Source organism: Anarhichas minor, unplaced genomic scaffold (assembly GCF_050575085.1).
Source record: "Anarhichas minor isolate MPS153535 unplaced genomic scaffold, ASM5057508v1 ptg000017l, whole genome shotgun sequence".
NCBI classification, from domain to species: Eukaryota; Metazoa; Chordata; class Actinopteri; order Perciformes; family Anarhichadidae; genus Anarhichas; species Anarhichas minor.
In genome coordinates, this window is record NW_027466463.1 from 14,114,368 (window position 1) to 14,136,971 (window position 22,604).

The 22,604-nt window shown below is 42.2% G+C and overlaps 1 protein-coding gene across 1 annotated transcript; it reads right to left on the minus strand.

Moving 5' to 3' along the window:
• Positions 1–11,740: 11,740 nt before the first annotated feature.
• On the minus strand, positions 11,741–22,269 carry med1 (mediator complex subunit 1). The gene is made up of 16 exons (XM_076093793.1): positions 22,093–22,269; positions 20,588–20,694; positions 19,808–19,886; positions 19,511–19,565; positions 19,165–19,297; positions 18,959–18,987; positions 18,751–18,822; positions 18,524–18,598; positions 18,026–18,189; positions 17,790–17,901; positions 17,457–17,581; positions 17,238–17,365; positions 16,816–17,017; positions 16,601–16,696; positions 16,352–16,457; positions 11,741–16,264 (listed from the first exon to the last, which is right to left on the minus strand). The coding sequence occupies exons 1-16, from the start codon at positions 22,211–22,213 to the stop codon at positions 12,376–12,378; spliced, it is 5,493 nt and encodes a 1,830-aa protein (XP_075949908.1). The 5' UTR covers positions 22,214–22,269; the 3' UTR covers positions 11,741–12,375.
• Positions 22,270–22,604: the final 335 nt, after the last annotated feature.

Below are 22,604 nucleotides of genomic sequence, written 5' to 3' on the forward strand. Positions count from 1 at the left end.
TATCTATCTATCTATCTATCTATCTATCTATCTATCTATCTATCTATCTATCTATGCGAACACATCTTTCTTTTTCTGTTGAGCGAGGTATTCTTTCAGAGGCAGAGTGGGTCTGTACACCATGTCCCAGTTTTTTTTTCGTAGCAGTTGTCTGAAACAATCATGGCTGGCCTTGAGCAGGTTGACAAGCCCCCGCCATTCTCCATCACTGAGATGATACTGTGTTGTGGTGCGGCAGGTAATTACGCAAATGAAAGACCCCATTATTTTATCATAAATGTGTGAAATTGCTGATAAGGACCTCTCAAGGGCTTCTCAGTGTAATTGTGTGTGTGTGTGTGTCAGAGACAGAGCTATAGTATCAGCATTAAAACTCAATTGTGAAACTGATCTGATGAGGGTGTGACCTTCCTGCAAAGTGCAGTTAGGCAGACACCAACGAATGTTTTAGTGATTATCTGTGGTTTTTTAATGTCCAATGGCTATTTGTGTCTCATGTATGCAAGTTTCATAACTGTTGGCCCCTGAAAAACGTCAAAAACAGCATCAATCTTTCACGGCAAAACACATAGAATACAGATAAAATAATAAAAACAGTCATATCTTTTTCTCTCTTGTCATGTCGGAGCACTAGCTGGTATCCATTTTGTAGCATCATCTTTTATTTACTGCTCGGGGGAACTTTTTTTTCGCTCTAGTTACGATACACTATACTCTCCATCCACTCACTCTCTCTGTCTCTTTTACACACACACACACACACACACACACACACACACACACACACACACACACACACACACACACACATTTGTCACCACATCTGACTCTCTTTGAAGGGCAGTATTAAGAAAAAGTTAAAATTTGAACACATTCTGAACAAAAACCGGGTGACCAGGTGTCTGACTGCATTTACATATCTGTCACCTAAAGTATACAACTCACTGCACACCATCTACAGTACAGCAACCTGTATTTGTGTGTATTTGTACTGTGTTTGTGTAAAGTTGAGCTGTAAGGAGCAAGCAAAGGAGATTAAGGCCCCAACATGATATATTGTGACGCTATCTCCCCATCCACTTATATTGGTATTACCTCTCTCCCATGTATCTATCCTCTCTTCTTCTCCGCTCTGCACCCTCTTAAATCCGTCAATACACTCTCCCTCTTGTTTGCTCGTTATCACTCGTCATGTATGCCAACTTTGTATCTCATCTATCTCCAGAGGAAAAGGAGCCATGTCGCAGCAGGCGGCCTGGTGAGACAGCTGACGTCAGCTGTTTCTCAGCGCAGGGTGGCCAGAGATTTTAGTTATTGCTTTGGGAGGCTTTGGTTCGGCTCTGCTTGGTTTGTGGTTTATCTGGAGTCTGACAGGTTCCCATGTGGTGCTTCTTGGCCACCATTCGATACAGATCCCTCTCCACAATAAAAATTAGAGGAAGCATGCCGGTGATGCTGACTGCTTCGATTTTTTATTGTTTTTGTAAAATCTATGCTGTAAGTGCATAAACATTGATGATGCGTACAGGTTGACCATTATCATTAAACTATTATATAAAATAAACCATAACATCCTTTGAGTAACTTTGGTGAGTTGTTCTCATGCTTCAGCACAATCCAAAAGCTTTATTCTTCCTCATTATATGCACAAACACTCCACTGAAAGGGACATCTTGGCCATAATAAGAGCATTATACTGGGGAATGACCTTGCTAATGCACATGATATCTCTGTCATCTTATCCCCAACTTCAAAAGGAAGTAAATGAAGTTTGCACACATCTAACCCGGGGCTCAGGGAGCTTCCCTGCATGGTGCCAACAGATTTCATTGGGACAAAATTACTCCACAGAATTAATAACACTTAGTTGAAATGAATGCATTCGTCAGCAGCTGACCTTGTCAAACTAAATATGTTATTGTTCTCTGAGGGAAAGACAACGGCTTAAAAGCAATAGGGAATACAATTTAGTGGTAAAATTAAAGGTAAAAACTGGAATAAAAGCTATGCTAGTAAATAAGTAATGAGTTTTTTACAGTAATGATGGAAGCTTTGGCTCATTGAACAGGTCAAACAATGTATCTGTGGCCATAAAGGATGAATGGATAGATGGATGGATTTTTTCTATATAAAAAAAGGACATTTTACAATAAAAACATCACAAATCAAAACACACATCATCATCATCCTCACTTAAATCACTTAATGCACCCACAGTCTTGGCCCTTTAGCTGTGTCCTTAGGCTTTATTGAACAGAATAATCTAATATGAATGTGATACAAAGGATTCATTAAACACTCAAACTAATCTATGTTACATTACTAACCAGATAGAATAGGAGTATAAGAGTTTATACATTTTTGTAACTTTATGTCTGGCAGTAGTTGCAGTCTTTGCAGGGAGTTGAGTGTCGAGGTTAAAGGGGAAATCCACATGTTTTACAGATCAAAATGCAGGTCTCTGAGAGGTCTCATAACCCAGAGGAATCTCAGACCAAACTGTCTGCTGTTGAGTTGCATTGTGGGTAATGTAGGTAATCTAGACGGTATTTTTCGCTGCATTGATTGTTTCAAACGATCCACCTTGGGTTTGACAATGTTATAGAAGTCCAATGCTAAATCGCTGCTGAGCTCTTTTAAAGTTTAAACTAAGCAAGTGATTTAGCAACTACATTCCAGCAGATTCCTTTCCTTCTCGGCCACGTCTGCCAGACACTCTCAGCACCCGCATTTTCCTCATGTCGCTAAAGTGTGAGACACACTGCATGATTCAGATTGTGATTATAATCCTGAGTTGGCCAAAAGCTACAGATTTTCAAGATCTCGGAGAGTGTGAGCTGGTATATGTGCAAAATCCGGGTATGTCACTGCGGACACTCGCCACACGTTATCTTGTGGGGAGCAGCAAGGTTTAGGATGCAAATCTCTTGCCTCCCAACTGAGGCTCAGAACAGTCAGAGCCATCGTGATTTGAACTTTATGACTGGAATCTTGACAAATCTGTGTGCAATTCCGTGGTTGTAGCTGGTTTATGATGGAAATATGAACAAAGGCAGTCGTTAAATGTGTGCTGCTGGAGTATATGTACTCGGAGTTGTAGTTTTGTTGGAGAGTCAAGGTTTCAAGGGCAACGTGAATTTTAGATTGGTGAGAAGCTGAATATTCAGGGGATCAAATAAAGAATAACTGCTCATCCTTATTGTTTAACAACAACAAAAAAGCTTCAAGTCACTCAGCCTTGCTTGAAGCTGCCCACTAGATGAAAAAAGTGTGTTAATCTAAAGATCTTTTTCTATTGAAATGAGATAATTTAAAGTCTTTGATGCCATCAACATGCAGCTGTATCTGGGTCAAACGTTAACCTACTATTTCCTGATGGGAGACAAATCTCTTTCATGATGTAACAAGCAAACGTTTGCTCATGTGCGAAGCTGCCTTGTTTTTTTATTTATCACTTTGAAGAGTTTTTCACGGTGAGCCCGCTCCTTGTGGAATACATGGCCCAGTTCTTTTCTGCGTTTGTGTGGTGGATCTATGTTGCTTTTTTAAATAGGGACGTTCGTGTGTCTCTTTTCATTAAAAGAAAGAGACATTTTACACTGTGTGAAAATCTGATGACAACGTGAAAATCCATTGTACAGTATGCTGTAAGATTTTGTCAGCTGTGAATTATGAAATATAAAGAAGTGTGAGCGATCAAAGAACAACTGAGCGAGCAACGTTTTTAGGGTGTCAGGAAAATAAGAGAGAGTTTGGTGCAAGAGAAACAAGAGTACAGTAAGAGAAAGATAGACCAAACAGAGGACGGTCTTGAGGTGTGAAATCCTGATTTCATTCCAATGAATCACATTTTATTTTGCTAACCAGCCACATAAAGAAATCAACATCTGATCTTACTACAAACAGGCGAAATGATGTAATATTTATAAACCAGAATAGGCATCGTACCACGAGAAACAACACATGTTCCTGCGGTAAAAACAAAAACGCTGTGAATACGCAGGAATGGAATACAATGTGTGAGTGTTAGATGTGAACAGGTGCTGGTGTCTGACTGTGAGATAAACCATAAGATTCAGTCTTATATGGTGTGTGTGTGTTTGTGTTATGAGGCAGAAGTAAACAGTCAGACGCAGTGGCAGGTGAAGCGATCAAAACTGAGACATTAACCTCATTATAAGAAAATAAAATGATTATAACTTAATAACAACAAGAAATTAAATTGTCTGACCCTTAACCTGATCATATCAAAATGATTCTGACCTGATTACAGGGAGAAGACATATTACGTGCTGCCTCACACAATAACATGGATCATTACACACTCAGTGAGCAATCACAGATGAGTAGTATGTGGTTAACAAAGAGAACATGTGTTTCCCTTATCTGGTGAACTATGTTTAATGTATATAAATATATACGGGTCAAATTATTCGATAGACTGCTTCTATCTGCAGGAAATGTGCTTTTTCCCATTGCAGATAAAGATTTTGCAGATTTGCCAGATTCACTTGTAGAGCCAACTTCTAAATAATTTGCTCAGCAAACGTGACAGTTATATTTGGCTCCAGAGGCAGATCTGCTGTACCAAGTGGCGTCTGTTCACAGACCGTCAGTGTCTGACAGTGCGTGTGGCTGCTTGTCATAGTTTTGGTAAATGCTATGAGCTAAAACGTACATACGCTACATGCCACTGAACATGTTTTTCTGTTTCACAATCTCTCTCTCTCTCTCTCTCTCTCTCTCTCTCTCTCTCTCTCTCTCTCATTTTTGCAAACCATTCGCAAACTTTGATCACAATCAAATTTTTCCCATATTGTAGTGAAATGAATGTAAGCCACTGGCTGCCTGGTGATAAGAAACACAATTTAGAAAAGAAAACTACAGACACAAAGGGCATTAAGATTATAAAGAAATACAAGACATTATTAAAAGACACACTTAAATGGGATTTAAAAGATTAAAACAAAATACAAGATTAAAAAAGCTAGAATAGAATACCTGATAACTGATTTCAGCACAGTGCAATGCAAAAATATTAACAAATAGTTTATTTAATAAAAGGTGCAAAACAGAAAAGTCTTACGATGTAAAAGAACAATATCATAATAATAATAGTTATAGTATAATAGTCGTAGTTTGTATTAGAATTAATAGGCTGAAATTCCGACACATATTGTAACATTCACGTCTTACAGAGGATGTGACTCACAGAAATGAAAGAATGGGGAACATTAATATGTCCTTTAAATCAATCAAAATTGCTCCCGTAGCTGTGCCTACGGTGTAGAAATGTGATAGACTCTGAATTGTAAGTCGCTTTGGATAAAAGCTAAATGACTGTAATGTAATGTAATGTAATGTAATGTAATGTAATTTACCATAATAGCACTACGTTTTAAGATATTACACAAGTGTTACGGTACAACTAAAATCCTCTTAGGAGTAATATAATAGACATCGTCAAGTCTCTATTAACCTACGATGGAGCCGCACACTCTCAGTACATCTCTGTGAGTGTCTACAGGAGTAAAACGAGACGTCGGAAAAAGATGGATTATCAGCAGCAGTGAATCTGTCAGAGAGAGGCCGAGGGATGGAAAAGAGGGAGCGGTAGGCAGAGAGGATGGGCAGGTGGCCAGAATGACATTGGGGTTTGTGTTGGACATTCCAAAAGGAGAGTTGGCACCGCCATTTGCTGACTCACGCCCCCGGCCCCACGGGGATTATAAGGACAATAGACTTTCATTTCTTTTTAATGAGTGCCACAGATAACCTTACAGACACATCAGCGTGCAGAAAAACAGCTACTGACAGGAGAAACGAGTGGAGGACACAGGCCAAACGACCCAGTCTAGCACAGATACTGTAGCCAGTCAGTTTAAACTCACTACAACTAATTTCCTGCTTAGAAATGAGTGAAGAATGATGGCATTTCCTCACGACCTTGTGCTACTCATGCCAGGGATTTATCATGTAGCTCTTCCAGGGAGGAAATGAGAAGTGGTGAATAAAATTACCTGACAGGGCTAAAAACCTATTTTATAAAAAGCAGAAGTAGTTTGCTTATCAGTTTGAGCAAATTCTTTTCACAGGTGAAGGCCATGAGATATATCTGAAAGCCGTGGAAAAGCCAACTAAGTGGACCTTGTGATGAGATGTGTTATTTCCGAAGGCAGGGAGAAAGCTTCAAGCTCAACATTTCAATTGGTTTTGTTTGTTAATATGAAGCTCCAGCGTAAGTTCAGTCAGAAAGACTATACTCTTGCATGCCTAAGCCCGTAGTTCATTTCTCATACATCTGCTAATCACTCTTCACGCATGCTCACTCATTATTTCCTTGATGTACCCTAACCCTAACCCGAAACAATTACATTAGCCTATCATCTTGCTGCTGTCTCTTTTTGAATATCATTGTCTCTCTACCTTCAGTACGTTCATGTCGCTGTTACGCGCCCCTCCACCTCCCCATCACCGCCCAGTCTCCGCAGATTCATCCGCTTCATCAACTCATCATTCTATCAGCCTCATCAACCACCGCCGCCAGTGTCTGGACTCCACGGGGGGGGATTTATCTTGCCGCTGCTCAGGGCAGACGCCCCTCGACTGTAAATCTCCCTGTAGAGTCCAAGCGCCGAAGACTCAGTCAAGACTTTATCATCACATATCATCTGTTAATAATAAACAATTATCTTTTCTTCATCTGACTTGTATTGGAAGCGATAATCTTACAAGAAAACCTTTATAATGGCTATGACTTATTCAATTTATTGTATATTGTCATAACAGCTGACAGTAAGTAAGGGGTGTGGATCTCTCCGTGGTGCTGAAAACTTACCATAGTCCTGCAAAGTAGAAAAAAAGCCCACAAAAAAACATTTGCAATATTTCCCATTAACAATGCAATAGAAGCAGCAGCCAACTAACAACTACAGTGAAATACTCAGTGTCGACACACCACAGCCGTGAACTTAGGTGTACCTTCACTTCCTTCGGTTTTGCTGATGTTTCGCAAGCGACACAGTTTTACAGCCACTTACTTCAGATTGCCTCAGCATAACTCTAAAGCTTGATACTGTTATGGAAACTTGCCTCAGCACAGCATTAAAAAGATCTGCAAAGCCACAAAACCATAAACTGATCCCACAAAGAATGTGAAGGTAAAATGTGATTTTGATACTCTATACTGCGACGATCATTTCCGTCCGAGGAATAAATGAAAATGTGTGTTGTATTAAATGTCATTCTCAGTTCATTCTATTTCTTGTCAGAACAATTGTTATTCAGTGCTTGATGCTGATCTACATGAACAGGCACACAAAAGCACAAATTAGCGAGGACAGTGACACCATTGCTTTTCTATTAATGTTGAGTAAAACCAGGAAATTGATATTCAGTTTAAAACTAATTTTGCTCAGACAGCAAAGATAGAAATGTTGCACTGCCATCATGCCATAAGCTGCTGCCTTACTTCAGAGGGCATAGCTGGAGTTCCTTGCTGTAATAATATCCTTAGTTAAGGATGTAGCACTCTCAGGCTGAAAATACATTTATGCTCTCTTCTCCTCCCTCCTCCCTTTGCCTTTATTCGTACTTCCTCTTCTTTTCACCACTTCTCTCCCCCCCATTTCCCTCCTTGTGAGCAGCTATAAAGCTTAACTAACTGGCAAATGACTGCCTCCTCTTGCTTGCTTATCTACAGGATAAGCTGGGAGGTTATTTCAATGCTATACGGCTCATCAACAGTCACAATCTGCAAACCTTCCTTATGTGCTGAAGGGGAGATGGCAATTTGCTGAACTCACTGTCTACATCTTTTGCCCCTCACATGCCTGAAATATAATACATTTGCACACCATGATGGGAAAAGTGATTAGACACAAACTATCTAGTTAAACATGAGCACAGCGGCATCTTATCTGAAGATGATAAGATGCAGAAATTGTTAGATAAAGTTGACTAAAATGTGATCACTTTTCGGTGACTAAAACTAGACTAAATCTATCCTCACAGTAAAAAAATGATTAAAATGGGACTAAATCAAATTTTCGTGTAAAGACTAAGACTAAAATGCTGCTAGCATGGCTGTACATATATTAAAGCGGAATTATACAGCAGGATAAACTTTGGCAGTCTAGACATGTTGAATGTTTTCAGGACTTTAAATTATTTTTACCCAGAGCATTTGCGAGAAAAGTGACTATCCATGAAAATACCAGGGCTTAAGAATGGAGGAATTTTGTAAAAGATATATTCTTTAAAAGCAGCGTATGTCTATGTCAGCCGAGCAAATCTGAAACTGCTCAGCAACATCCCAGAGACCTGCAATCGGCCTCAGGCTTGTGTTTGAGAAACGATGAAAGAGAATGCACGGGATGAAAGGATGAGGGGGGGGGGGGGGGGGGGGGGGAAGGAATGATGTGGATATATTCCAAGCAGTAAGAGTGAACGTAAAGCCAGGCATAAAGTTTGAGTGGCAGGGTCCACAATAGAGAAATTAGCCGTGCTGAAGAAAAGCGCGGCTCAGCAGTTTGAAAAGGTTGACAGCGAATAGAGAGTCAAGGAGCTACCGAAGGGAGGAACGAGGAGCGGAGCTTGCAGTCTCAGGCTTTCTTTTATTTTCCTGACATTTGACAAATTGGTTGGAAAGGCTTGCCAGAAGTGAGTACATTGATTGTAATGAAGTGCTTGGTAGTATTTAAGTGTGGAAGTAAAAAAAAAAAAAAAATACATGGGAGAATGTTTGCACTCAATAGGTCATAGTAAAAGCACAGGTGTAACTAATAACATGAACGATGGCTCCATTCTGCCAGCGTGCACAAAACCAAGACCCTGAAACTGAAGCAGGTAAATGGAACTCAACTGTTACTAATCTTATTATTTACACATGTGCTTTTCCTTCTGTGAGAAAGTCCTATTACCTTTAAAATCAAAACGTTTTAATAACCAAAAGTTGTTCTATGGCTTTCAGTCGAGCCATCTCTTTCCAGTGTTTGCAGTGGGAGCAAATGCATTGAGAAATGTTGGGAGCACCTCCATTCGTCTTGCATACCTTTTCCACTCCAAGGCCTTTTCAGCTAACACTGTTCTGCTAATGTGACTGAATGAAGCTGACAAATCCAAACCCTCATGTGAATTATTGATTCAGTTTGGAATTTAGATCTTACTGTGAGTTGCTGTGTTGCATCATTTCATTCACCATTGTAGACCTGGGGTTTGTCCGCCAGCAGGAACATCTGTAGAGGGCTTGCTGTTTATTGCAACCTCTGATGTTGGAGGTTAGGAGAAACCGAGAATGTAGTAGTAGGTGAAACACATAGATTCACTGTAGAAAAACGTTGTAATACTGTAACACAATGAGTTTTCATATTTTCTATATATGTGATTGGTGTTGGCAGGACTTTTTCAAAAGAGGTCTAATAGAGTCAAATTCTTTGTATGTGCCTGCATACTTGGCCAATAAAGGTAATTTTGTTAAAAGAAAAATGAATAAGCAGAAAGAAAATTAGTTTTTTAAAAGCAGAGACAGTTGAGAAGTAGACTGTGCTGCAGCTCAATAGCAGGAGAACGTGTGATTTGTTCCAATGATAGACTAAATCAGGGGAAGGCAGCCTCAGGCAAGTGTGCCATCATTGACACATGGCAGCTCAACCAATGGCACACTGGCAGTACGTGTGAAAGAGTTTTTTGGAAATGTGTAAGTGGGCTCATATCTGCATGCCAAATCACCTCTCTCACAGCCACTGGCAGTAGCCTGTTATTAAGTAGTTAGTAGTTTGATTGATTTTTTTTCCCCCACCTGCATTCTGGGAAGACCCAGCCTATACTCTGCTTCTGATTGGCTCAGATTTATTGCCTTCTTAGCAGAATTTTTAAAGTGTATTGCTGTGAACAAGATTGGTGGGAGGTTGGTATCACTGCAGGCAACCTCCTGCAGTGATGTTATGTAGTATTTATTTTCAGCATCCATCTTTGGGGCAAGTGAATACATACAGTACAGTACAAAGGGTGAGAGGACCTCCCTAAGGGCCTCTTCAGTTGGGTGCTTCGGGAATCTGACAAAAATGGGAAGTCAACAAACTATAAGCAGCGGAACCAAGCAAGCTGCTGCCTGTAACAGTTGATGATGCACTTGAGCCATTTGAGCTGAGCTCCACGTTTTTTTTTTTTTAAGACTCCGTAATGAAATATTATTTTCAATATACAGAGATTCCATTCATTTGTGTCACCTAAGCAGTTTAGCAGGGCCTCTGGAAAAAAATAACAGCCCAGTCAGCAGATCTGGAGAAAAGTGAGGCGATGGGTCAGAAGATCAGCTGACTGGGAGCCGAAGAGTCTTGTTTGGTTTCACATGGTGTCACCTGGGACATGAAGGGGGTCAAAGGTTAGACCTGTTTTTGTTTTTGCCTATGCAGGAATATGTTCTATTGATTTACTACTATATCACATGCTTGCATTGTATTTCCAGTCATTCTAAACCTGGGGGTTGAGAAATCTGAAGGGTCCCAAAATGATTAACATAATAAGGAAAATATGTACAAGTGTTGATTTTGCTCTTTCCTCTAATAGTTGCTTATATTCGTGTGAATTACTGGATACGTTTACCACCAAAATTATCCATATAATGCATGGTAAAAACTAATAATAAGCTGTTCACTACGGGTAGATGCAACCGGTGTACATTGTGTCTTTATTCTGCTTATTTACAAGAAGCTAACATCTCTACAATATCTCTTAAAAAAGGACTGTAAATTTGTGTTAAATTTTATACTGTTCACTTTACATTATTTATTTTGCTGCACTTTAAAAAGTAACTGTGTCTGGTACTGTTATGAGTAGAGAATAAAAACAATGTTTGTTTCCCTACTGCATTTGTCTTTATAGTCTATATTTACAGGATGCAACAAATTTAATTGCCAAAGACTCTAGATAATAGATAGTAGTGTTTTATACTTAGCACATCAGTGTTGGTGTGTGGAAAGAGCTATTTAATGTTTGTGTGTAGAGTTGTGATGCAAAAATACAATTTTAAAGAGGTTATATAGATTTGAATGAAGTGTTTAATGATGTCAGATATTTTATGATTTTGGTTTTTGTGTGCAGTTTCGACAAACAGGGCCCCAGTTTCAGAAATTGTTTTAACAATTGCAAAAACTATACAATCAGATTTGTATCAGCATTTTTAACCTGTGCTTTTAAGTTTCATTAATATATTTAGTTGACCTTTTACTATCTGTCCTCCCATGATGCATTGAGATAGTTTAAGAATTAATCTTTTGTTTTATTTGACGTCGTTCCTTGTGACCATCCAAAGTGATTTGTTTTGTGCATCTTTGGCATTTTCAGAGCTTCTGTTTTGTCCCTCTACTTGGCAGCGTGACTTCACAAATCATCCTCTGTAATACATGTGAATAAAGGGCGTGAAATTTCATTTAACCTCTACGCATTACCTCTGGGACTGTGAAACTCATTAGAGTACCACGTTATGTTGCCAACTCTGATTGAGCAGCCTGATACACTGCTGCCCTCTAGTGTAGCTTGTTGGTTGAGCTGCAACTAAATACCTATTTTATCTTTACCCATTCATTCAAGAAATATATAGATGATCAAGATACTTCAAAACTAATAAATGTATTACTGTCAGATTCCTGTCATTTTAAATGAATATGGCCAAACTGATGTGTTACTACAACAGACGGACTACATCCTACCTACAATTAAAACACAGACATGAGACAACTTTTTTCCAAGAAGTGAAAGTTTATTTCAAGCTTCCAAAACTTCTACAGGTAAAAAATAACCAGCTCATCTCTTTTCCTCCATCATCATCATCATCAGTTGCAGTCTTCTTTACCTACACTAACTTAGACATCAGTTTAAAATGTATCAAAATCTAAAAATCCCCAGTTTTATCTGAAAAACAAGGCAACTGAACACTGTATCCTTCTTGCTTTGCAATACTTTTGTTTTTTAACAGGAGTCATACTTATTTGGTGGCAATCTGTTTGTATGTAACAACAATGACTTATGAACCGCGACAAAATGTATTAAATGTGAAACATCACAGGAAAGAAAAAAAATGTCCATTTCTCTTAATAAAATATACTGTTTGAATCCATTTCCTTAATGAAGCTTAAGGAAGTCTGTATTTTTGTATTTGAATAACCACATTCATCTAAAACTGGCATCCCAATCGCCAGATATTATACGCTGAAACAGTAAAATATGATGTTAAAATACAGCTTAAACAGGACAATGATCACTCAGAGAGCCACAGTATTCTTGTATCCAGTTCCAACGTGTGGCTTGAGTTAAATAAATAGAAGTTTAATTTGTATGTTAAAAGGCACGTGTTAAAAAACGTGAGAAAAAAAATTAAAGGTTGCCAGTGAGGGCCGAGTCCATGAGGTCGTCATCTTCATTTCTCATATACATCGGACTGGGCCGGGATGGACGCTCTGAAGCCAGCATGGACAAAGATGAATCTGAAGCTGCGATGGGTGACCGGGACCAACTGTCTGCTTTTATTGGATGAGAGGACGGCCCCATGGACATAGAGGACTTCTTCTTCTCTTTGTCCCTGTCCCGTTCTCGGTCTCTGTCCCTCTCCCGTTCCCTCTCTTTCTGCTTCTTCTTCTCCTTCTTGTGCTTCTTGTGCTTCTCCCCTGAGTTGAGAGGGATGGAGCTCATGTAGTCCTGGTGGGGAAGCGGGCGAATGGTCTGGTCGTCGTCTGAGCTGGGGCTGTTCTGGTGGGACTTCTCGGCCACCGAGCTGCTGCCTGACTCGCTCTCGCTGTCGTGGTTGAGCGGGGTGTATCCTGGCGAGCGACTGTGGCTCGGCGAGGAGCGGTCGTGTTTGGGAGTAGAGCCACTGAAGAGGGGGGAAGCTTTGAGACTAGAAATTTGTGGACGCATGGAGTCACTAGACCCTTCCCCTGCTTTCTGAAGGGTCACTTTGGCCTTGATGCTTGGTGAGCCACCATCAGGTTTGCTAATGATGATTTTAGCCAAGCCGGTTGCACTCCCCCCTCCTGTTTTTGGGTCCATCAACTTTTTATCCCCACTGTTCCCACCAGAAACAGACACTTTTGCTTTTGCCTCTTTATCAGACTTTTCCCGCTTATACTCCCCACTTTGGGAGGACGAGCCATGCTTGGAAGGGCCCAAGTTTGAAGGTCCACTGCTGGGAACATTTCCATGACCACCATGACCACCACCACCACCACCACCAGGAGCAGATCCCGAACCAGTTCCCCCTGCTGGTGGCCCTACCTCACAACCATCCTCCCCCACTCCCCCTCCACCTACACTCTTCAGTTTGTCTATGACTGCCGTAAGAGAGGGTTTCTTGTTTCGACTGGGAGACTTCCCTTTGGCGTTGGGGTTGTTTGCATTGTTCTGACCAGCCCCTCCACCACTACTTCCTCCACCTCCTCCCCCTCCACCACTGCCTACACATCCTCCGCCTGCCCCACCTCCCCCTCCACCTCCACCACCCCCATACTGAGATTGGGAGCCTCCTGAAAAGGCCATGGAACCAGAGGACGAGCTCGAGGATGACGAGGAGGATGTGGAACCAGAAGAATTCCCTCCCATTGGCTTCTGGGAGCTCATGCCTCCCCCAGAAGACTTGGACCCTCCAGAACTACCACCTCCTGAGCCCATTGGCGATTTGGCCTTGGAAGAAGGAGGTGTTCCTGGAACCTGGGACTGCTGCATTTTCATAGGGGAGGACAATTTGTCACCAGAGCTACTGGAGCGGGAGTGAGAAGGGGAGATGTTGGGCTTTATGTTGGGATTCATAAGAGACCCAGGAGGCTTACCCCCCTGAGGCTTCATTTTACTACCACTTCCAATTCCACTACCACTACCTCCAGGCCCAGACAGCCCATGTTTGGTGATTGGGGAGGATCCTGGTTTGCCAACACCCATTCCTTGAGAGGAGCCTTTAGACTGGGATGACCCACCTCCACTTCCCATTCCTGTGGTTCCTGGCTTGGAGCTGTTGCCTTGTGTCAAGGAGCCTTCTTTGGACTTGATCTTTCCAGATGAGGATGTGTGAGAATGATGACTTTTGCTGCTGCTGGTTCCCCCTGCTCCACCTGTGCTGCTTGTGGCTGAGCTGCTGGAGGTGTATCCACTATGAGATGATGTTTTCCCCCCAGTTATGGTCCCTTTGGCGATCTGAATAGTGATTTTGGGAATTGGAGGTGTGGCACCACCGGGAGGAGTTTGCGAGCGTCCAGAACTACCAGGAGACTTGGAGCCTCCTCCACTTATACTTCCCCCAGAGCCTGAACCACCACTAGGAGGCGTGTAAGGGCGTCCGCCTGAACTGTGTGAGGGGGACTTCCCATCTGGGTCCATCTTTTTCCGTTTGGGAGGCTTTTCTTTAGATTTTCCCTCACTTGATGGGGTCCTGCTACGTTTGACTTGTTTTCCCTCCGTTGAACTGTTCCCCATCCCCATCCCAGAGCTGCTCCCTCCACTACCCCCATTTTCATCTTTTGGTCGCATGAGTCCCTGTTGCTGTTTAATTTTGGGTTCTGCACTTTTAAAGTCAGCACATGCCGCTGCGAGGCCCATAATAAGGGGGCTCTGGGACCCTCCTCCATGTGTGTCTCCCAAATCCGGAGCTTGCCCCAGAAGCGGTTTACCACCACCACTGTTGCCTCCGAAAACGATCCCCATATCAAAAGGGTCCTTCATTGATGGCTCTGGGGTGCTCTGCCCATGTGGAGTTGGATTCTGAGGTGTTCCTGATGGGGTATTCTGCTGGCTACTTCCCCCAAAACCCTTGACCAGGTCCATGTCTCCATCTGCGCTTGGAGAGCTGTCATCAAAGTAGTTCTGGGGGAAGCCATGGCCTGAGGTCAAGAGGTCAGGGTTGAAGTCAGCAGCATCTGGGAAGAAGTTGGTGGAAGAGGAATCGCTGGTGGGTGTGGCAGCAGTTGCAGCTGCCTCGGCAATCAGGTCAGCAGCATCAGTAAAAGGATTTTCATTGCTGTTGGTGTTAAAGATGTCTGCAGAGTCAAACACTGCGCTGCCCTGACCTGAGCTGGAGGAGTCACGGATGGGGGTACCTAGGGGGCCTCCATCCTCCCCACCATTGCCCATCGGGTGCTGCCCATGGCTCCCACTGCTGCCTTTGCCTGTCTGCTCGGGCAAATCTGACAAGATTTCTGTGATATCAGGCCCGATGCTATCAGAGCTAGAGAGGCGGACCATACGAGGCGGTACAGCACCTGGTGGTTGCTGTTGCTGAGACTGGACGTGAGACTGCGAATAAGGCATGCTGGGACCAGAGGGCGGAGTTCCACATTGGCTAGGTGCCGGAGTGATGCTGTGGGGCGTGTCTAGGCCATCACCGGTCAGGTTAACATCAAAGATAGAGTTTTGAGATGCGTCCACATCCATAGAGAGGAGCTCACGGTGGAAGTCATCCTCGTGCGAGACTTGATGGTGCTGGTGATGCTGCGACATCGAAGATCCCTGTTGTGATTTCATGCCTAAACCGCCAACTCCACCACCTGCGGCAGTTCCGGGCATCACGCCACCCTTTTCTGTCCCTCGTGGGCGCTTCTTCTTCCCTTTCGTGCTACTTCCAGGGCATGTTCCACTCATGCTTTCAGTCCGCGGGGAGCCAGATGAAGAATTCTGCCTCTCTAATGGACTAGAACCATACAAAGCGGCGAAATCTTGTGTGGGGTTGTCTTTCAACAAGTTCATCAACATAGGATGATTCTTGGTGTTGCTGGCAGGGGAGGATGTTTGGGGTGGAGTTTGGTGGGGCGGTGGTGCATTCTGGGAGCTGGGGCTAGAGCCCACACTTCCAGTTATCTGTAATAGACTTGTCAGTATGGGATTCTGTGTGACTTTGTTGAAGTCATCTACATGGCCTTGACCAGGCTGCTGTTGTTGCTGCGACTGGCCAGCCCCCCCTCCTTGGGTTAGGCACTCTCCTCCTTGGGCTTGCCTCTCTGTTCGGGAAACCCCAAAAAGAGAATTAGTTGGACCTCCAAAATTAGGTCCACCAGGGGGTCCTGCTCCAGTGGGTGTGTTGTCCCCTGCAAGCCCAGGCAGTCCCATAGGGTTAGTTCCATCGCCTGTTGCCATGTTGTAGCTGGGACTACCGGAGGGTGGCAGGTTATTCTTCACCATGATCTCGACAGTTTGTGCAATTAATGAAAGGGCTGGAGTGTCTGCCTGGATGGTCTCTGCTTTCCTTCGAATGGCCCGCATGGTTACAGGGATGGACATGCATCTGCAAGAAGGAAGGAAAATATTACCATAAGAAAAATAAATTTATACTATCAACATTTATGCATTCAGGAGGAAGTTACAAACTCACCGCTGGACCACTTTGGTGATGAATTCATCAGTGCAGATCAGAGCATCTGACAGTCCCTTATACAACTTGCAGGATACTTGTTTGGAGTCAATCACCTCCATCACCACTAGAGGAAGGAGGTCAGATAGGACACAGGACTCAGATCAGCAAAAAACTGACATAACAGATCAGATTCATTTCACCTAAGGATATTGTTAAAGTAATATCAACATTATGCTGGATTAGAGATTTTGTTAAAGTGATGCTCACCACAAACCAATGACTCATTGACCGGATGCTGGAAAGAGACGCTGAAACTTGAGTCGGTAAGAGGACATACTTCAAACTGCAGCAAGCCTGCATTGTCTGAGGAAACAACAGCAAAAATGCTTCACTCATTAAATGTGTTTTGACACATCAGACACAGAAAACAGTACATGTTGTTGATTGACCAAATACAGTACACCAGGGGGGCAAATACTTACCTTCTTTGATGGAAGTTCGTTTCACACAGCTGCCAACCAAGGTGTTATAGGCTGCCTGGTGCCGGATGATATCCAACAAGAGTGGCACTTGTGCTGGGTGGCGGAAAGGGATCTTGGACACCAGTGCTCCTTGAAGAGCACGACCGTCTTGCACCGGGGCATCACCATTCAGGAAGTAACAGTGCTGCTGATCTGGCAACACCTGTTAAAAAGCAAAGAAAGCAGTTTTCTTACAAGTAGAGATGATGTTGATCAGAACATGTCAAACTAGATTTACCGCTTCAATTCCAATAGGTGACCATAATCACAAACAACAAGTAGAGGCATCTTACAATATTTCTGTAACCACAGAACAACCATGTGCAAAGGAAAAAGAGATCATATTACTGGTGTGTGTGGCGGTATTGCTCGTGTCTGCTCACCGAGTAGAAGTGCATGTTGTATGAGGGCGGTGGCGTGGAGCTGCCCTCCTCCTGTAGCTGGCGTTGGCTCTGGACAACTAACTGGTAGAGAGGCGAGAGGCTGGGGGAGCTCTCAAACACTGGGATTGCTGTGAAAAAAATGGAGAGGTTGAAGTCCAAATTACCAACCAAAACGAGCATTGTGCTTAAAGTGCATATTTAGGACTTCAAAATACGCACAAGTAGCATTTCCAAGCCTTTGAATAAAAGACAGTGAGAACGGCATGGGGCGGTTCATCTTGAGGAAAAAACAAGCCGGCAGGTCCACACAGTTAGAGTTGGTCACAGTGGAAAAGGAAGGCGTCCTAAAATACACCAAAGATAAATTCATCAGCTGTCTTGCTCTGTTCTCTACTAGGTCTACATTGGGGCACTAAAAAAAAACAAAAGATGATGAAAACAAAAGAGTAGTGCATTTAATACATTGCATGCCATTCATTCTTAGAAACATTAAGAGGTTGCTCGTTGCAGGATTTCACAAGTTCCCTGATAACGGGAGGTACACATTCTTACCCCTTGTTGTCAACTGGGTGGGATCCAGTGATGAGTGGGGCGATTGGAAGCTTGTAGACAGCTGAGGTTCCCTCAATTGTCACAGAAACACTGACACCCAGAGAGCGTGGAACTACAAAGATTATCCAAGAGTCCAGACAAGGAGCCAATCAACAGAGGTCCCACAAGGATAGTTATGGTTCTTAAGCAAATCACGTGGCTATTGGCTGGTGTCTTGTGTACATCTATGCACTTACCATTGCTGTCTGGTGAGTTGAGCTGTGGGCTCGGTCCCTCCTCAAATATGTCATAAGGGGAAAGGTAACACTGAAGAGACACAAGATGGCCACCACTCCTGGCTGTTAGCAAGCCGACGCCTCCATGAAGAATAGTCTCCACACCATTAGCATTGGTAGCTAACCTAGAAGACGCATCAATCAAAAGTTATTGCATTACAAAAAAAGATGCTCAAATTAGGCTTTTTGCTCAAAATTACTTCATACTACTCGTTAAGCAGGTGAATATTTTACCAGGTGTTCTGATTTATTACATAGATTACATTCTACTGCCTTTAAAATAAGCAGTTGTGCCCTTAAACACTCCCTTCCCTGCATGACTCTTTCAATGATCACAGTACATCTTGAACAATATATTGATATTGAATATATACTGTATATTGAATACGCTAAACACCGGGAGCCCAAATATACTAAGGATGATGTACAAGGTAAGAAAAAGCCATTTTGTGTGCTTACCTAAACATGTGCATCATCTTGGTGAGATCAAGCTCCAAAGACTGCAGCGCTATATACATCTTGGTTTTCAGTTTACTGGGGCACAGAAATAAATTAAGAGAATTAGATACAACCGACATAAAAACAATAATAATCATAGAAGATATGTCTCTTATGAAACAAGTGCCATTAATCATAGTTTAGGTTGGCTTCAACCAGAAATCCTTATAGCCTAAAAGTCTACTTACTTGTCCCCAGGGAGCTTGTATAGTTCGACAAGTCCCTTCAGATGTTTGGAAAACTCTTCAAAGTTCTTTTCCCTGATGAGATGCAGGAGAGTAGGAGGTGGTTTAGCCAGATTTCAGAAAAATACAAGTAGTTCTCACGGGTGCCTGCATCACTCCAAGAAAAAGAGAAATAAGAAACCCTACAGTGCAGTGTGTGGTTTCTACTCACCTCAGATGCTGAATCAGCTCAGGACAACTCTGTGATCAACAAATCAAGAAAAATATAATACACTTTTGAGGACAATGTCGTCACCAAGGTGCATGAATGGAATTAAATCGTAACACGCAAGTATAGATTATATTATAAACATATACAAACTTGACTCCTTTTTGGCTGAGATTTATGGAGCCATATGGAAGTTACAGTAAACTGACCGTAGGGTTTTCTCCCTGATGAGCCACCTTGACATCCACTAGCTGGCCATTGGTGTCCAGCTGCACCTCCACGTAAAACATGTCTGATGTGATGTAACACTCTGTCCCTGATGGGCTGAGGTGAGAGCCAAGCCTGTTCAGAGAAGACAAAATCAACAGAGAGAGAGAGAGACAGACAGAGAGAGAGAGAGACAGAGAGACTAGTTTTAACAATTTTGAAAATCGCTTTAGTAATCATTCTTGCAGACGGAGCCTACAATGGGCAATTATAAGGAAAACATTACAATAACAACAATCTACAATCAGCCTAAATGTCCTTTACTTGGCAAAAGGGGAAAGAACTCACATGTTTTGCCGAGCGATGGATTCTAGACGATCTGTCATCGAGGGCAGAGATGAAACTGAAAAAGAAGGAAAAGGAAGAACAGGGGACTCTTCAAATCATAAAAAGCGACTACGTCATAAAATTGTTGCCTTATGTTCCTGCTGTCTATAGACACAATGTGCCCGCATGCTTTCAACAGTTAATTTCAGTCTGCAAACGCTTGTGTTTCCTTGTCTACTGATGGAAAGTGACACATTCTAATGGAAAACGTTGCCAAGCTCTCCCTCGTGTTCCTGTCCTTTGAGTCGACAGTCTCACCTTTCAGCGCTCTCTGCAGCGTCTCCAAGCAGGTGAGCAGGAGCTGGTGACCTGCAGCATTCATCACACCGCGTTTCTCCTGGGACACAGCGGGAAGGTAAATACAGGAATTAGATAATACAGCTCAGAGAAAAGAGAAAAGTGCTTCATCAACAAGATCTGATGTTCAAGTTGGCTTTTCACTGGCTTAGTCAGCATTATAGGTCAGGGATTTAAATGCCACTGTAGTTTCACAGGCCCAGTACGGAAGTTAATAAAGTAAAAACCTTTTGTGCAATTAGGTGATTAATTGCTACAAATGTATGTTGAGCAGGTTGGTAGTGAGTCTCTCTTGTGGATACTATATGTGTGGATGGTCTTTAAAAAAATACTAATTCAAAAGCAATTAATCACATAAAAAGGAACATAAATGATTCACTGTTTTTAGTGCAGGGAAAGTGTTCCCCACTTAAGGAATGACAAAAAAACAAAACGTTTTTGTGACCTACCTATTCCCTATTAAAACACAGGTTAAACCCATTCATTTCAATGTGATTGAACTCTGAGATGAGAGATAATGACTCTCACTTATGTTTGAATCAAAATGTGTGGGAATGAAATCTTTGCATGATGGAAGAATGCAAGAAGCAAGCTTTCTTAGGATCTGCGGGGTGTATAACAACTGGTTCCAGACCTCAAGATAATCTTCAATATTGATACCTTGATACCTAGTTTAAAAAGGTGCTTTGTGAATTCAAGCTAATTATTTTATCTCAGAAAAAAGATCTGTCTCCATCTCACCATGGCCTGACGCACAACCTTGCAGGTCTCCTGCCATGGCCGTGAAGCATTGTGTTTGGCATGAAGCTTCTCCAGCAAAGCAGCCATCCGACTCTGCTTCTCTGACTCTGAAAAATATGAAATATGCAAGAGAGCTGTTAAACAAAATCGCAAGTTATACACATTGATAGTCCTTTATTTTAAAAAGGTATTCACAGCCCCATCACACTGATTCCATCTCCTCTGTCCTTTTTTAGAAAACTCATTTAACTAAATATGGGGGATGATCTGCATGCAGGGCTAAATGCAGATTCCTCTGAATGTTCATTTCACTTTGCTTTTTAACAAACGCAAAGCAAAACGCAACACAGACGTCACGTCATGAAAAGAATGAATCATTGCATTTGACATCCACAACAAGTTTCAAACATCTTGGGAGCATCTAAGATCCAATTAGACTTTAACGACATAATTATAATTAAGTGACAGCCATTCTTCATCCATAGCCCTTTGTTTTTGTTGGTATATTCAACTGCAAACAATACACTGAGTAGCCAGTTTATTAGGTATGTTGAACAATAAAACCTTCATGAAGGTAGGATTTATTGCAGCACTGTTGCATTAGACTGTTAGTTTTAGCTTGTTGTAACTGGCAACTAAGTGTATACTGTTTATTTATTGTAATTTATGATAATATGATTTGGTCAAAGTAACAATGGAACTGTGAGCGTGAATGCCTGTTAAATTAATTCTAACAACACATTTTTAGGTAGTAAGTAAAGTAAAGTAAGGCTATCCATGACAAGCAAATAAATCGTTTTACTGCTAATTTGTTTTGTATGAGGGCCTAACCAAAACAAAGGCTCCAGCGTTTCCCTGAGCTCCCCACAAAAGATGCAATTCACATTAATGGGACTTGTCATTAGTTCAACCCAAATAACAAAACGCAACATATCAATTGAGTCACATGACATCCCTAAAAACTATCACACCATCACACTTGCGCATGTCAGTCCGGCCAAAAAGACGATGATGGTGTCAACGAAAAAGAGCCCAATGTGTTGTTGTTATTACCCGTCATAACGGGCTACTGCAGCTTGATAGTTCATATTGGGTAGCTTCGGTGTGGTGACGTTTGCATTATCCTTCAGCACTACGAGTCAAACCAAGGACTTGTCAATAGATTACTTTAGGAGACCTCGGTTAGTCCCTAACGTTAGTGTATGTATAAAGTTGGTGTTAGCCAGCTAATTGCTCACTCCATGAAGCTAACTGCTAACGTTACTTTACCAAACATGACATCTTGTCCAGTGTCATAAACTAGTGTTTCATCATCAATATCTTTTTAAATGTCTCAGAGAGCTGTAACTTCACCCCTATGTCCAAAACAATACATAAAGAAGCAACGTTAACGTTAAATAGCCGGCTAAGTTAGCAGTTAGCCTCCGTTAGCTTGAGTCGCCAGATCACCCTGATAACATAAATCAGTCCGCCGGGTAGAAGTAAAGCACGGGTCACGTTCTTACCTGTTACATCTTCGGATTTGATCCGATCGCCATGGATCTGATTCCCTCCTTGCTGAACCGAGATAGAAGGTTCTCTCGCAGGGCTACCGCTCTGCATAGACACACCAGGCCCCGCCGCCATTGTGCCCCACTACCAGTTTCAGTTTACTCACTTCGGTTTCCCATCGTCCCCATCCGGGCTTCCATACTGTACCACACTCGTAAGCGGGTGAGTGTGAAAGGCTTTTCTCTTTCTTGTTTTGTTTTTTCACTTTATATTTCAGTCCCAGCGGTTGACTTTGTCGTTAGATTCATAATCATATGTTTTTTCTTATTTATCTATGTTGCTATCTTGCCCCTATGAAAAACATAGTTGTCTATGCCCCTATGTTCCCTTAAATAAAACATAGGGGCAAGTTTTTAATTGGCAATGTTAAGTGTTTCCGCCATACAGTGTAAGGTTTCAACAATTATTTCTGATTATTCATCAATATAATTTAAAAAGACACGTGCCTTTGCCTTTATTCCTTCAA